The sequence below is a fragment of the Trachypithecus francoisi genome, unplaced genomic scaffold (genome assembly GCF_009764315.1).
Source record: "Trachypithecus francoisi isolate TF-2019V2 unplaced genomic scaffold, Tfra_2.0 Lachesis_group12, whole genome shotgun sequence".
NCBI classification, from domain to species: Eukaryota; Metazoa; Chordata; class Mammalia; order Primates; family Cercopithecidae; genus Trachypithecus; species Trachypithecus francoisi.
Genome location: NW_022681457.1, coordinates 47,753,063 through 47,770,661, shown reverse-complemented (window position 1 = coordinate 47,770,661; position 17,599 = coordinate 47,753,063). Strand labels below are relative to the sequence as shown.

Genomic DNA, 17,599 nt, shown 5'->3' with positions numbered 1-17,599 from the left:
TCTCTCTTCAGGTTTCTTTAGGTCTTTTAACTATTTTTGTTTTTATTGGGGAGGTTGCTATTCATCAGAATTTTGTTTTTAAAATTTGCCTTTCCTGTAAAGTCATATCCCCATTAGAGACCTGGTCATTGGTATACACCTGTGTCTTCTCTGAACATTTTTGAAAATTTATATCCCAATGTCTCAGATGAGTATCATTTGTATTGATGATCTCTGAAGTGGCACCATCTTATGACTCCAGGGTTCTCATCATTCATGTGGAAAGTACACTACCAGATAATCTATCCCACAGGTATGGAACAGAAAGGCTCACGGAAAATTAAAACAAATATAAAAGACTTAGAAGCCAGGGGTAAGAAATGGGATAAGATAATACACTTAGAATGAGGCACAAGCAACTTAGAAGAACCACATCACCCACAGTATGGATCTCTTGCTCTCGCTCTCTCTCTCTCCCCTCTTTCCTTCCCTCCTCTTCTCTTTCTCTCTGTCTCTCTTTCTCCCTTTCTCTTTCCCTCTCTCTTCCTCCCTCTTCCTCCCTTTCTCCTTCTATGAGGATTTTGCCCTTGTAATGGTTCCTTTGAAATATGGAGCCCCACTAATGCAGATAAATGGTGAGAGATAGTTGGGACAAAAAAAGACTTAAAGGTCAAGCTGAGGAACATGAACCTATATCCTATATGTACCTCCCTGTAAGCACCCAGCATAGGGCATGAACCTAGTAGACACAAAATACATTATTTTAGTGAGTTTTGTGACCATGAAGAAAATCTTCTTAGAAAGGGTAATTTTTAAAATGTTCTTAATTATCTTTTACTATAAGCAAGAAAATAATAAAATATGTGATTACATAATTTGAAGAAAATATTATTTGAAAAAAAGGAAAAATGCTTTGGCACTAAAATCAAAATTGACTTTACTTTTTAAATACCATTCTCTCAACCAGGCCTTCCACAGAAATTACTGTAGTCTGTCTTGAGCCAAAACATCTCTCCCACCACATTTATAACTTTAAGGGCAATATCTTTGTATTATGATCGTGATTCAGTTTCTTCTCACTAATTTCTTTTCTGATTACCACTAAAGGTAACTTCCCCTCCTCAGAACCTCTCAGGTATTTACATTACATCTCTCTTCTCTGGAATTTTTTTTAAACTTTTGCTGGCATTACAATTATTTATATAGTACATTCCATCACATTGCATTGTTTTGTTTTTCTTTTTCCTATTTATTTATTTGTTTATTTCTGAGACAGGGTCTCACTCTGTTGCCCAGGCTAGAGTGCAGTGGCATGATCATGGCTCACTGCATCCTCGAACTCCTGGGCTCAAGAGATTCTCTCACCTCAGCTTCCCAAGTAGCTGAGTCTACAGATGTTCACAATACCATGCCCTGGTAATTTTTCTTTCTTTTCTTTTCTTTTCTTTTTTTTTCTTAGAGATAGGGTGTCACTGTGTCACCCAGACTGGTCTCAAACTCCTGGGCTCAAGTAATCCTCCCACCTTAGCCTCTACCGAAGTGCTGGGGTTATAGGGATGAGCCACCACACCTGGTCTCATCTTTTTCATTTAATTTTAAGCTTCTTAAAAACAAGAACCATATTTTATTTATATCTATATTTTTAAAGGGTTTCCCATGGTACCTTCCTTATGCATAGATGATATTCAATAAATATTTGTTGAACACATGGAGAAACTATTGAATAACCAAATTTAATATCCTAAGAATAAACTCAGAAAGTAACAGTCATTCCTAGAAGAGAAGTCAACAAACTTTTTCTGTAAATATGAATACATATTTCTGTAAATATTCATATAAATATGAATAAATTTTAGTATTTGCAGGAAGCAAACTCAAGGGTAATGCTTGCAAACTTATGTAAGAAGAGAGAAATTGTTCACAGAATTTTTATTCATGAAATTAAAAATATAATTAGGTAAAAATTTTGTAATGCAAGACTAGTAATGAGAAAAGTGGCATGCTTTGTATAGGATAACACTTAGCTTATAAAATCTGCTTTCTCTGTGGGTTTCTTTAAGTTTTCAGCTGTTTTTATTTTATTGGGGAGGGTGCTATTCATCAGAATTTTGTTTTTAAAGTTTGCTTTTCCTGTAAAGCGAGCTTATTACAGTTCCCTGTTGTCAAAATTTTCTGCATTTGTTAATGCTGTTAATGTTGACCTGTAATGAGACTGCATATTTCACATATTTCATCTTTGAAAATTTTTTTCACACAGGTAGATGCTGCCAAATGCTACAATTCATGAGCATATGATTTTAATTGAATATACTGATTGCTTGAAAAGAATATCCAGAATTCTATTAGGTTCTTCTCCTGATTTTGCCTTTTAGCATGTCATTTCCTTGTAGATTAATCATTTTCAATTGTAAGTTAGGTGGAAATTCCTCAAGTGCACAGTCACATGGATTTTTTTTTTTTTTTTTTTTTTTTTTTTTGAGACGGAGTCTCGCTCTGTCACCCAGGCTGGAGTGCAGTGGCCGGATCTCAGCTCACTGCAAGCTCCGCCTCCGGGTTCACGCCATTCTCCTGCCTCAGCCTCCCGAGTAGCTGGGACTACAGGCGCCCGCCACCTCGCCCGGCTAGTTTTTTTGTATTTTTTAGTAGAGACGGGGTTTCACCGTGTTAGCCAGGATGGTCTCGATCTCCTGACCTCGTGATCCGCCCGTCTCGGCCTCCCAAAGTGCTGGGATTACAGGCTTGAGCCACCGCGCCCGGCCACATGGATTTTGAATTATGGAAATTTATGGCATCTAGGTCTAAGATATGCTATTGAAACTGAGTTCAGAAAATCTACCCACCATAAGCGTTCCAAATTTATCCAATAATTCTTTTTTTGATCCATAGCTGTCAGTTTTATTGCATCCTAGCAGAATCCACAGAAGATTGTACTGATTTAGTGTTTTTTTAACTTGTTTGAAAATATTCTTACTTGCAGTCACCCCACAGACTATTTATACAATTCTTCCATCTCAGCATTCACTCCTTTTCAGACTCAGCATTGACTCCTTGAATGAACAACTGAGCAGTATTGCTATTTTCTATTGACTCATCAAGAACCAACAGGCCATGCTGGTGGGAAGAGAAGAAAAAAAGAAAGAACCTTGTTTTTTAACTGATTGTTGATGCTGCACCAGTGTCCTCAACATTTCAAGCAGCTATTCTTGCCAGAAAGCTAACAATCTTAAATAAATGTATTTTTGCTATAGATTTAATTAAGTCATCAATAAGGGATTTTCCTTATTGGGCTAATGAATGAAGTGAACACTCGGAAACTTACCTCAGTTGCAGCCTCATTTTCATTTTGTTGTGAAGAGATTCTGCTGTGAAAAAATACTCCATGTTGCATTTTCTAATTTTTCTGACTGTTGCATTCCTGTGAGGTAGAAATATTATATTGTGTGCCTAGTCTGATAATGTTGATGTATACTTTATAATTTTTAAGCATAACTATAATAATATTACATAGTAAATGCAAGGCTTTGACATCTAATTTGATAAGAAAATAATTCATTTTCCATGGTGCCTTAAAAAAACACAATATTCGAAGTCCACTTTTCTCTTCTTGTTTTGATATGATAGCATGCACTGGTAATAAGTAAAATAAAGTGTCACAGTAATATATGTTCCACTTGAAACACTATTATATTATAACTGCATCACTACAATTTGTAGTACACCAAGCAACAGTGCAAAGCAATGGAAGTGCCATATAAGATCTCTACCATGACACAAAATCCCTTCAAAACATCAGTGACTCCAGGAGTTGGTTTTTTGAAAAACAATTAATGAAATAGATCGTTATCTAGTCTAATAAAGAAGAAAAGATAGAAGAATCAAATAGACACAATAAAAAATGATAAAGGAGATATCACCACTAACCCCACCAAAATGCAAACAATCATCAGAGAATACTATAAACACCTCTGTGCAAATAAACAGGACAATCAAAAAGAAATGGATACATTCCTTGACACATACATCCTCCCAAGACTGAACCAGTTAAGAGTTGAATCCCTGAATAGACCAATATTCTGAAATTGAGGCAGTAATAAATAGCCTACCAACCAAAAATAAACCCAGAACTAGATGGACTCATGGCTGAATTCTACAAGAGGTACAAAGAGGGGCTGGTACCATTTCTTCTGAAACCATGTCAAACAATTGAAAAGGAGGGACTCCTCCCTAACTAATTTTATGAGGCCAGCATCATGCTAATACCAAAACCTGGCAGAGATATAATAAAAAAAGAAAACTTAAGGCCAATATGCTTGATGAACATCAATGCAAAATCCTCAATAAAACACTGGCAAGCCACATCCAGCAGTACATCAAAAAGCATATCCACCATGCTCAAGTTGGCTTCACCCCCGGGAGGCAAGGCTGGTTCAACACACACGAATCAATAAATGTAATTCATCACTTAAACAGAACTAAAGACAAAAACCACATGATTATCTCAGTAGATGCAGAAAAGGCCTTCAATAAAATTCAACATCCCCTCATATTAAAAACTCTCAATAAACTAGGTATTGACAAAACATACCTCAAAATAATAAGAGCCTTTTATGACAAACCCACAACTGATATCATACTGAATGGGCAAAAGCTGGAAGCATTCCCCTTGAAAACCGGCACAAGGCAAGGATACCCCCTCTCATCACTCCTATTCAACACAGTATTGGAAGTTCTGTCCAGGGCAAACAGGCAAGAGAAAGGGTATTCAAATAGGAAGAGAGGAAATCAAATTGTCTCTGTTTGTAGATGACAGGATCCTGTATCTAGAAAACCCCTTCTTCTCAGCCCAAAAGCTCCTTAAGCTGATAAGCAACTTCAGCAAAGTCTCAGGATACAAAATCAATGTTCAGAAACCACAAGCATTCCCACACACAAACAGCAGACAAGCAGAGAACCAAATCATGAGTGAACTCCCATTCACAATTGCTACAAAGAGAATAAAATGCCTAGGAATATAGCTAACAAGGGAAATAAAGGACCTTTTCAAGGAGAACTACAAAACACTGCTCAAGGAAATCAGAGAGGACACAAATGGAAAAACATTCCATTCTTGTGCATAGGAAGAATTAATATTGTGAAAATGACCATACTGCCCAAAGTAATTTATATATTCAATACTATTCCCATAAAACTACCATTGACATTCTTCAAAGAATTAGAAACAACTATTTCTTAAAGTTCATATGTAGCCAAAAAAAAGAGCCCATATAGCCAAGACAATCTGAAGCAAAAAGAACAAATCTGGAAGCATCACTCTGCCTGATTTCAAACTATATTACAAAGCTACAATAACCAAAGCAGCATGGTACTGATACAAAAACAGACACATAGACCAATAGACCAGAATAGAGAACTCAGAAATAAGACCACACACGTACAACCATCTGATCTTTGACAAGCCTGACAAAAACAAGCAATGTGGAAAGGATTCTGTCTTTAATAAATGGTGCTGGGAGAACTGGCTAGCCATATGCAGAAAATTGAAACTGGACCCCTTCCTTACACCTTATACAAAGATTAACTCATGATGGATTAAAGACTTAAATGTAAAACCCAAAACTGTAAAAACCCTAGAAGAAAATCTAGGCAATACCATTCAGGACATAGGCTGGGCAATGACTTCATGACGAAAACATCAAAAGCAATTGCAACAAAAGCAAAAATTGACAAATGGGATCTAATTAAACTAAAGCGCTTCTGCACAGCAAAAGAAACTGTCATCAGAGTGAACAGACAACCTACAGAAGGGGAGAAAATTTTTTGCAATCTATCCATCTGACAAATATCTAATATCCAGAATCTAAAAGAGCTTAAGCAAATTTACAAGTAAAAAACAACCGCATTAAAAAGTGGGCAAAGGGCTGGGCATGGTTGCTCACGCCTATAATCCCAGCACTTTGGGAAGCCGAGACGGGTGGATGATAAGGTCAGGAGATTGAGACCATCCTGGCTAACACCATGAAACCCTGTCTCTACTAAAAACACAAAAAAATTAGCTGGGCATAGTGGCGGGCGCCTGTAGTCCCAGCTACTCGGGAAGCTGAGGCAGGAGAATGGCGTGAACCCAGGAGGCAGAGCTTGCAGTGAGCAGAGATCGCGCCCCTGCCCTCCAGCCTGGGCAACTGAGTGAGAATCCATCTCCAAAACAATAAAATTAAAGTAAAGTAAAGTAAATTAAAAAATAAAAAGTGGGCAAAGGACATGAACAGATACTTCATAAAAGAAGACATTCATGCAGCCAACAAACATATCAAAAAATAGCTCAACATCATTGATTATTAGAGAAATGCAAATCAAAACCACAATGAGATACCATCTCACACCAGTCAGAATGGCAATTATTAAAAAGTCAGAAAACAACAGATACTTGCGAGGCTGCAGAGAAATAGGAATATTTTACACTGTTGGTGAGAATGTAAATTAGTCCAACCATTGTGGAAGACAGTGTGGTGATTCCTTGAAGACTGTAAGGAACCAAGGTCCAGGAATACCAGAAATAACGTTTTACCCAGCAGTCCCATTACTGGGTATATACCCAAAGCAATATATATCATTCTGTCATAAAGATACATGCACGTGTATGTTCATTGCAGCACTATTCACAACAGCAAAGGCATGGAATCAACCCAGATGTCCATCAATGATAGACTGGATAAAGAAAATGTGGTACATATACAGCATGGAATACTATGCAGCCATAAAAAGGAATGAGATCATGTCCTTTGCAGGGATATGGATGGAGCTGGAAGCCATTATCCTCAGCAAACTAATGCAGAAACAGAAAATCAAACATCTCATGTTCTCATAAGTGGGAGCTTAACAATGTGAACACATGGACACAGGGAGGGGAACAACATCCACTGGGGCCTGTTGGTGGAGGTGGGACAGAGTGGGATGGAGAGCATTAGGAAAAATAGCTAATGCATGCTGGGCTTAAAACCTAGGCAATGGGTTGATAACTGGAGCAAATCACCATGGCACATGTTTACCTACGTAACAAACCTGCACATCCTGCACATGTACCCTGGAACTTAAAATGAAATTTTAAAAAACTCTGTCATAACTACTCAGCTCTGCTATTGTTGTGCAAATGCAGCCCTAAACAGTATATAAATGAATGAGCATGACTGTCCAGTAAAACTTTATATATACTGAAATTTTAATTTCATAGAATTTTCCATGTCTTTAAATATTATTCTTCTTTTCAATGTTTAAAAATGTAAAAACTGTTCTTAGTTCATGAGATCTACAAAAACAGGTGATGGATTGAATTTAGTTTGCAAAGTATAGTTTGCCAACCTGATGTAGGATTTGGTTTTAAGGATATACTGTTTGCTTGCTTAACTTTATTTCCAGTTAAACTATTTTTAGCAAAATTTCTGGAATCATGTGTGGTTGAGGAATAGAATTTTCTTCTTAAGTAGACTTTCATCAGTTATTAGAGTTGTCATGTACACCACAGTATAATACAAAGGTTAAAACACAACAAACAAAACATACTTCACACCTAGGCTATATAAGTAAGAAGGTAGTGGTGAACTTTGTATTGCTTCAGTGTTTTCATTTTGAAAAACCAAGATCATTGCATGAATGATAGAAATTTCAAGTGAGTGGTGAGTGTCTCTAAAATAGTATTTCAACATTTCATCTTTTGGCAAAGAAGCCCAGGATAACTCCTGGGCATTATGTTAACAGCAGCCTTTCAGGACACAACTCTTCCTACATTTTATTGATCCTCTAAACTCACTTTTTAAAGCTTTCCCAGTTTTCATTTCTTATCTGTGTTATTTAGGGCATCAGAGGCAGCCCAGGAAGAACAGGACTTGCTGGGGCTCCAGGTCCTCCAGGAGTAAAGGGTTCTTCAGGCTTGCCAGGAAGCCCAGGAATTCAAGGCCCAAAGGTACTTTAATATTTTGTTCCAATGGGTGAGCAGTATTGGCCATCCTTTCTGGCCCTGAGTTCATTGGCTAGATCACAGGATGGTAAGATTAATAGTTTTTAATAGAATTTGGCTAATAGTAAAAACACATTAGGAAAAGAGAAAGTATGTGGCTTTGACATATCCATCTCCCGTGATAGCCACAGTACCTGTAATTTGGCATAACAACTCTTTGACCCAGGACTAGTGATGCTTTAAAAAATGCTACATCTTTGACTCATTTTGGTTCTTTTTCCTTCTCTGTCATCTATTTTCTTCTCCAAAACAGAGAAATCTTATTTACCTCCAGATAAATACTTTCTCAAATACAATTCATATTCCTCTGACTCTGAACCTAACCAACCAATTAATTAATCTGATAACTGTATAGACTGTTTCTTAGAGTTAATGTGACAGTAACTAAGTCTTACATTGCATTTATTGTGTGGAGTTTGTCACATGTCAATAGACTTTCCAGACAAAACCTCTTTTAGAAATATCTTATGCAGGATTGACCCAGACAACAGAAATTAGTCCAACATCTAAAGCTCTTTCATAAATGCCTAAGACTAAGACATTGGCACCTTTACCATTATTACCTCTTAACCTGATTTTCACAGTTCCACTTCTAAAGAATTTTCAGATTTCTGACCCATGTGGATAAACTGAAAATCATGACCCACTTGCTTACTGTTTACAATATTAGTCTTCTGTTAATGTTTATACCATGAATATTCCTTTGTACTAAATCCAAAGCAGCTAAGCAAATGCTAAAGCCAGTAAAAGAAATAAAGATCCCTACCTTTTGGCTTGAATTTGCAATAAGAAGGATCCATATTTGTCAAGCCCTAAAGTTGTATAGCTTTGTCTCAAGACAATGAGAGATAATTTGTTAATCTTAAAGAATCTTTGGCCAAAGTCTACCAAACATCATTTTTCATTAACTTATCTCTAAAGTCCACCTGATTCCTAAATTTACTTTTAGAAATGGTGTGAAAGATATTTCAACTCTCATTTCAAAAATAAAAATCAGTGAAAAAAGACTTGACTTTTAAAACTTCAATAATGTTGATTAAGCATATACTTAAAGTGACTTTTAGGGGATAAAGACAGTTCATATCAAAGGAACCTAGGGAGACAGATAATGGAAATTTTTTATTGGTGGAATTAAAAGATAATCATGGCTAAAACCAGAGTTTACACTTCAGGAGACTACTCTTTTTCTAGTATTAGATAGCTAAATCATCTCTGGATGGTATGGAAAACACAGAAAAATGATATCAATTCAAAATACAAGTGCTGGCCAGGCACAGTGGCTCACACTTGTAATTCTACCACTTTGGAAGGCCGGTGCAGGAGGATCACTTGAGGCTAGTAGTTCAAGACCAACCTGGGCAACACAGTGAGATCCTGTCACTGCAAAAAATAAAAAATTAGCTAGGTGCAATGATGTGTGCCTGTAGTCCCAGTTACTCAGGAGACTGAGTTGGGAGGATCGCTTGAGCCCAGGGGTTTAAGGCTACGGTAAGCCATGATCATACCACTGCACCACAGCCTGGGCAACAGAGCAAGACCCCATCTCTAATAAAAATAAAATAAATACATAAACAAAATATAAGTTCCATCACATCTAAGCATACCCACACATACCACACCCTCACTATCCTCTCTCAAGTCTTACTATCCTCCTAGTTTTATAGGTTCCCCCTTCCCTCTTCTTTCCACACATCACCACAATCTCTGGAATTTCCTTTTCCCACTGCTGCACTTCTGGTTCATTATAATGAAATACTACTTGTGTGGAAAATATTGGTAAACAAGATGAACATGCAAAATTTTATTTCCCCAGTGCCTTGTATTATGCCTAAGGATGGGCCTGTATTTGGGCTTCATTCAAAAGCCAATATGTTTATATGTTCCGAAGTGAATATCACTTTTCTTTGTTCTACCCATAGGGTGAACAAGGGCTACCTGGTCAACCTGGAATTCAAGGTACAAGAGGTCACCGAGGAGCACAAGGTGATCAAGGACCATGTGGAGAGCCTGGCCTGAAAGGGCAGCCTGTATGTACCACCTCAGAAATTCACCAAACACTTATTCTGCAGAACAGGCTACCATTGTACAATAATTATTATCATGTCAATTCACTTTGCAGGGAGAATATGGTGTTCAAGGTTTGACAGGTTTCCAAGGATTCCCAGGACCTAAAGTATGTTTACATACTTTCTTCTAGTCTTCTAACTATCTAGAAATAAAAGAGCTGTTGAAATATCAATACAGTCTCTAACTTGAGCTTTTTTAAATGTGTAAAATTTCAGTAGGTACATATTTATATATTTGAGTTTTGAATATGTCTGTTTTTAAAATTATGTAACTATACATTTTCCCAGAAATTTTAGTATATGATATGCTTTTGTTTTCTTTCATCCCTTTTCCCAAGCAGTTTATTATGAAAATTTTCAAACATACAGCAATGTTGAGAAATTTTTACAGTAAATGCCTATACCCATTACCTAAATTTTACCATTAACATTTTACCCTACTGGCATTATCATGCTTTTCCATCTATGTATCCCTCTCTCCCTTCATTGGTGTATTTCTAAGTAAAGTGTAGGCCTCAGCAGACTTCTTTCTGAATACTTCAGCATGCGCAACAGTATTATATTCCATTTTTAAAAGAGCAATTCTTGATAGATTGATGTAATTTTGTAAAATGTTCATATAGAGCTACAAATTTTATCTTTTTGTTTCTTATTGTATGTCTAGGGTCCTGAAGGGGATGCTGGCATTGTTGGGATATCAGGTCCTAAAGGTCCTATTGGACAGAGAGTAAGTGTAAAGTCATTCTGCCTACCCAGAAACTGTAGTTCTTTGCTCACTGTAGGGCTTAAGAGCTCTAAATGTAATGTGCTACAAGTAAATAACTTAATAAAATGACTTTTAAGTTAGAAACTCATAAGGGCACATGCAGAATTCAGTCTTTTGCAGTTCATATATTAGTTTGAGCAAAATACCTCATAGACCACCCATACTTCCCAGTCTTACTTTAAAAAAAAAAAAAAGAATCATCAGAATTACTGTGAAGACTGGATAATGTATTTATTAACTCACGCCAGGAACAAAAACATACAGCAATTTCATGTTATAAGCATTAATACAACCAGAGACCACCTCCATGCACCACCTGGAAGAAGCTTGTGTATGACCAGAGCTCTTCAGACCAGACTGAAAATATTTCCCAATAGCTGTGTTTTCCCAGCTCAGGGGCAGGTATCCCAAGAGAGTGATGAGGAACCGCTTAAATAGTTGCAAAAAACAGGCTCTGAAGAACTCCAATTAGCAGTGAGTGCTTGTGATTGCAAATTGTAGAGAATATAAATAGGACAAATAAGCCACCAGTGGTTACTGTTATTGTTTTTAGTTTTTTGTTTTGTTTTATTTTAGTTTTTATTAACCAAAACTTTCTAATTGATGAGATGTTCTATAAAACTGAAAAAAAAAAAAACTGAAGAGAAAAAAAATCAAAAACTTCAAGTAATGGTTTGGCTGTGGTAGTAGCATCTCCATGACTCATAGCAGCTGCAGGGGCAAGTGTAGAAAGAGCAGAGAAAGGAAGAAGGGAAGCAGTTCAGATGCAGGAGAAAGGTATCTTAAATGACTATTAAATGAAAGTCAAACTTTTAAAATCCTTCACTGCTTTCCTAACTCTTACAATAAATTGTTTTCAATAATGCAAAAAAGGCCAGACGCGGTGGCTCACACCTGTAATCTCAGCACTTTGGGAGGCCGAGGCGGGTGGATTGCTTGAGGTCAGGAGTTCAAGACCAGCCTGATCAATATGGTGAAACCCCGTCTCTAATAAAAATACAAAAAATTTAGCCGGGCGTGGTGGCACATGCCTGTAATCCCAGCTGCTCGGAAGGCTGAGGCAGGAGAATCACTTGAACCCAGGAGGCGAAGGTTGCAGTGAGCTGACACCACTGCACTCCAGCCTGGGCGACAAGACTCTGTCTCAATAAAAACAATCAAAACATAATGCAAAGAGGAGTATTGTCATAGTAATTGTTTAAAGACCTTGCTGAATATTTCTTCAACTATAAATGTATTAGCTATTTTCATGATTTCTGAAGAACCAAGGAAGTTGAAGTTTGTAGGAAAAAACTAAAATGGGCATTTTGTATTCACTGAGAAATTATAGACTCTGTTCCTACTTTGGGAGGAATTGATCAGAAACTCACCTTATTCAAGGTTATCCTCATAATCAAATAACAGCTTAAAGTTTTAAAAGCACTTTTCATATTTAATTCTCACAATGTCCCTATGAGGTAGATGTTCTTATTCCTGTTTTACAAATGAAGAACTGAAGTTTAGTTGGTCACATATGCTGCCCTCTGGTTCCTTCCTGTACTTTTTCTCTATTTCGTGTTTCATGTTACCCAAACATCTGCTCTTTCAACATCTGCACAGAAATTTATTCAAAACCTTGTTCATCATTCTATTCTTTTTTATATAAAGTAGTTTTATTTGTTATATGACATACGTGTAAAATGCATCATTGAAATTATCATCACTTAAAAATCATAATGCTAATTCATCAGTTTTTTAGAAATTATACAAATGTAACTCTCCTGATAGGAGACTTTAATAATATGCAAAATTGTGTCACATACTGTTAACCAAGATTATTATAATTTATGCTAATACTATAAGATTTTATATTAAAAAGGATAATTATGTAGACATGGCTCTTTTACCATTGTACAAGAGATTCTCTGGAGTTTTGGTTTTTTTTTTAATTATACTAACAGTGAGACTGTTTTTCTTTTACCTCAACAGGGAAACACTGGTCCCCTTGGCAGAGAAGGTATAATAGGCCCAACAGGTAGAACTGTAAGTTTATCATAATACAAGTCTTTTGTACTCTTTTTTTTCTTTAATCCTATTTCTAGAATAATCTACAAAGAATTAGGGTATTTGAGAAGCAATTGGAAAAAATAGACGTACATTTTCTTCTGGAAGATTATTTCTGAGAAGTTAGGGACCATATGTGTAATGAAGACAGTGTAAGTAAGTAGGTAGGCGTTTATAATTGGAGTTAAGAAAAGAAAATAGAACTGAGTCAGGAAGGGGAGAGCGTCATAAACACTTGAGCAATAAAAATAAATTATTCTTCTGAAGGAAAGAACATAGATAGCAAAAGATGTGCAGACATCCAAGATTTGAGTTTTTGGAAGTACCCACTATAAAGGAAGGAAAGAATCGTTCGAGAGAATAGATTTGAAGAAAGGAGTAGTCAACAGTAATCTTTGAGAAAATAAGTTGCAGTAGAAGACAGAGTATAGGTTACAATGATGAAGGAAGTAGAGGAAAATATTTAATAATAATGTTCCTTAAATTCTTACAACAAACTTTTGCAGTAGATATTATTTTCATTTAACAGATGAGGAAACAGATGAGGTTTATGGAGATTCATCTAGTCATTCAAGGTGATAGACCTGGTGAATTACATAGCTGGTGTTTCTTACTTCAAGACCACCGCTCTTTCCACTCCATTCAAGCTGTGTCTGGAGAGGAAATTGAGATATTACATGCCAGTGCCTTAAGAAATTTGGTTATGAAGTAAAACAGAGAAATGAGACAATGATTGGGCAAGTGATGTTGAGAAAGTTTTCCAACACTGATAATAGTATTAACAAACAAGGAGGACAGTAGAAAGGGTCAAACTGAGACTTAGAGAGGAAAGATTCATTCTATCTAGGGAATTGATTTTTTGAATTATTTGGAAGTTATTTATAGACACAGACAATTTAAAAATATGAAAATAGAATGCTTCAAATGTTTAATACCACTATTCTCTTTGATACATTTAGAGAAGAAACCACCAAAGTTACTGGATATGTAAACAAAAGAAGTAAAATATATAACTCAGTATTTCTCTAGACTTTCAACATTTGCCACTCAGAGGTATATAAGATTGTAAGTGGGAGAATTCTCATATTTCAGTGAGTGGTTCTTCAGCAAGCTAAGGGACACATACTGTTCTAATTACAGAATGATTGTTCCCCTCTGTCAAAACTATGATGTATTAATTGGTCAAGGAAAATGTAATTTTAAAATTACTTAATTAAAATATCTTACTGTGTTTTGTTTATAGATAGTTCTTAAAGACCCTTATAGTATTCAGCATGTACATCAATTTTTCCATATTGAGTTTTTTCCGTCCTGAGAATAAAAGTTCATTATGAAAGAATAAACATTTGAGATTGGAGAAAACATTGTGAAAAAAAATACTGGTGAGGGGTGACGGGCTTGCTTTTCTGATAAGAAAACAATACTACAAAGTCATTGTAAATGAAACTATATAGTAGTACAAAGAAATAAACAGATCAGTGTAACAGACTGAAGCCCAGAATTTGATCTTAAGTATATATAGGAATTTACTTATAACAAAAATGGCATATAATTGAAGAAGAATTGGCTGCAAATAATAGGAACCCTGAACCAAACTACTTTTAGCAATAAGAAAATTTGTATCACATTATAGGAAGGGCTTCAGATTTAGTTAATTTGGTGACTCAATTATCTTATCCAAGACCAGGTTCTTATGTCTCTCTTATATCTCTATGTCTCTACCCTGATATCCTGACTGTTGGCTTCATAATTACGCGTATAGCAAGTTGACTACAATTTCTCAAGAACCACATCTAGATATAATTATCCAAAGGAAAAAAGTGGCATAAAGTACTATCATGGCAAAAGTAAGAATTTTTTTAGAAGTCTCCGGTTACATTTTTTTCATATCTTTAGCATTTAGCCAGATGCTTATTCCTATGTCAGTGACAAGGAAGAGAGATGGAATTACTTTGAGTATCCTCCTGCTATAAGAAATCAGAACACAGCCTGGGCAAGATAGTGAGACCCCCATCATATAAAAATAAATTAGCTGTGTGTGGTGGTACATGCCTATGGCCCTAGCTACTTGGGAGGCTAATACGGGAGGATTGCTTGAGCCTAGGAGTTCCAGCTACAGTGAGATGATTGCACCCACTGCACTCAAGCCTGGGCAAACAGAGTGAGACCCCATCTCTTTAAAAAAGAAAAAAAGAAGAAAGAAGAATTGGAATCCCATTTGCCAAAATTATTTTAATCCTAGATGAATTGTTAAAGACTTTAGTGTAAAAATAAAACAATAAAAATCTTAGAAGAGGCCATGTGCAGTGTCTCATGCTTGTAATTCCAGCACTTTGGGAGGCCAAGATGGGCAGATCGCCTGAGGTCAGGAGTTCAAGACCAGCCTGCCCAACATGGTGAAACTTCATCTGTACTAAAAATACAAAATTAGCTGGATGTGATGGTACATGCCTGTAATTCCAGCTACCTGGGAGACTGAGGCAGGAGAATCTCTTGAAACTGGGAGACAGAGGTTGCAGTGAGCCAAGATCATGCCATTGCACTCCAGCCTGGGCAATAAGAGTGAAACTCTGTCTCAAAAAAAAAAAAAAAAAATTGAAGAATAATCGAGAAAACTAACATGTAGCTTAAGGATTGGGGAGACCTATAAAAGAACAGAAAGTATATTTGAATACTTGAAAATTTTTAAAATTTTATATGGAAAAAAGATTTCATGAAGAGAGTTTAAAAGTAATATCGATTGGGAAAAATATTTACAAAGCATACAACATATGACAGGTTAATACACAAAGAGTTCAATTGGGCACAGTAGTTGATGGCTATATTACCAGTACTTTGGGAGGCTGAGGCTGGAAGATTTCTTGAGCACAGGAGTTTAGACCAGCCTTGGCAATATAGTGAGATCCCATCTCTACAAAAAAACTAAAACTGATCCTGGTGTAGTGGCAGATGCATATAGTCCCAGCTACTCGAGAGGCTGAGGTGGGAGGACCACTTGATCCCAGGAAGTTGAGGCTGCAGGGAGCCATGATCGTGCCACTGCACTCCAGCCTAGGCAAAAGAAAAAAAAAAAAAAAATTTACCTATCTATTGATATGCATATGTGTGTGTATCTAGATAAAGATAGACAGATGATAGATAGATAGACGGATAGATAGATAGATAGATAGATAGATAGATAGATAGAGATATGTGTATATCTATCTTTCTAGATAGACATACACACACATATACCAAGAACTCTTATAGTTTGAAAAAGAAAGTTCAATAGAAAAATGAAAACTATTCCATCAAAAAAGTAGCCAGTGGAGAAAAAAAGAACAAATCCAAAAGTTCAACTATTGTTTTATAATAAAAAGACACTGACCTAACTTTAAATTAGAGATATGCAAATTAAAGTAAAATAAGATATTACATTTAACTTCTCAGAAGGGAATATAGGAGAAAACAGTACTATCATTGATCACTGGTAAAAATGTGAATTACACACTTTATGGAAAGATTTGTTAAATATAGGGACATATTCTTTAATAAAACAGTTCTACTTTGAGGAATTTATCCCACAGGTATAAACACACCCAATACACTAATGAAATTTTGCAAAGACTTTTTTTTACAATACTGCTTTTATTGGGGAAAAAATTGAAATTACATGAATACTCATTTCTAAAGGAATTATTGGGTAAGTTATAGGTTAGCCATTTCATGGAATATTATGCAGTTATTTAAAAGAATTTATTATATCTAGTTTGACTCAGTTATTTCATGATGTATTGTTAAGTGAGACACATAGAAGAGTATATAATATGATCCCAATATTATAAAACACAAGCAATATTTCCCATACATATATAAATGTATTTGTCAATATTTGATTAGAAAAAAGGTATGAAAAGATACATACCAGGTTTTTAATACTGAGTAGGGAGTGGAAAAGGGTGTATATGTATTTTTTAAGTGCTGTGTAGATATCTTAAAAATCAGGGTCCAGGCGCAGTGGCTCACTCCTGTAATCTCAGCACTTTGGGAGGCTGAGACGGGTGGATCACGAGGTCAGGAGATTGAGATAATCCTGGCCAACATGGTGAAACCCCATCTTTACTGAAAATACAAAAATTATCTGGGCATAGTGGCGTGCTCCTGTAGTCCCAGCTACTCAGGAGGCTGGGGCAGGAGAATCACTTGAACCCAGGAGGTGGAGGTTGTAGTGAGCCGAGATCACGCCACTGCACTCCAGTCCAGTGACAGAATGAGACTCCATCTCAAAAATAAATAAATAAATAAGAAAAAAATAAGTAAGTTATTTTAAGTTAATACCCTAGTTTAACATGAATTGAGACAAGATGAGAAACACAGAAGTCATATAAATGGTGAATAAATGAGAAGATAGTATTCTTAGCTTGCAAATTAACAAAGAACATGACATAGATCAGAAGAAATATACACTTCCATTTTTGTAGGTGTGTATGTAATTTCAAACTAACTTTCTGAAGGACAGTCTTTAACAAAATTTTTATACTGTAAGAGTATCTCTCACAACACTGCTAACAATGACAAAAATTAGCAAAAAGTCTAATAATTGCAAATTTAAAATATTATCGTAGTATATTAAATACTAGGCAAGTATTTTAATTATCTAAAAGAATGTAGATTGACATGGAAGAGCATTCATATTATATTTATGAAGGTATTAACTCAGGTTACAGAAAAGATGAATAGTATTATCTCATTTTT

At 35.9% G+C, this 17,599-nt stretch overlaps 1 protein-coding gene across 1 annotated transcript in view; it reads left to right on the top strand.

Annotated features, from left to right (window-relative positions):
- Window positions 1-17,599, top strand: part of COL24A1 (collagen type XXIV alpha 1 chain) — a 388,650-nt gene that overhangs the window by 330,917 nt on the left and 40,134 nt on the right. Inside the window, exons 48-52 of the mRNA XM_033225467.1 lie at window positions 7,829-7,936; window positions 9,910-10,017; window positions 10,110-10,163; window positions 10,721-10,783; window positions 12,791-12,844. Of these exons, the coding sequence (XP_033081358.1) occupies window positions 7,829-7,936; window positions 9,910-10,017; window positions 10,110-10,163; window positions 10,721-10,783; window positions 12,791-12,844 (387 nt within the window). The remainder of the gene's footprint in view (window positions 1-7,828; window positions 7,937-9,909; window positions 10,018-10,109; window positions 10,164-10,720; window positions 10,784-12,790; window positions 12,845-17,599) is intronic.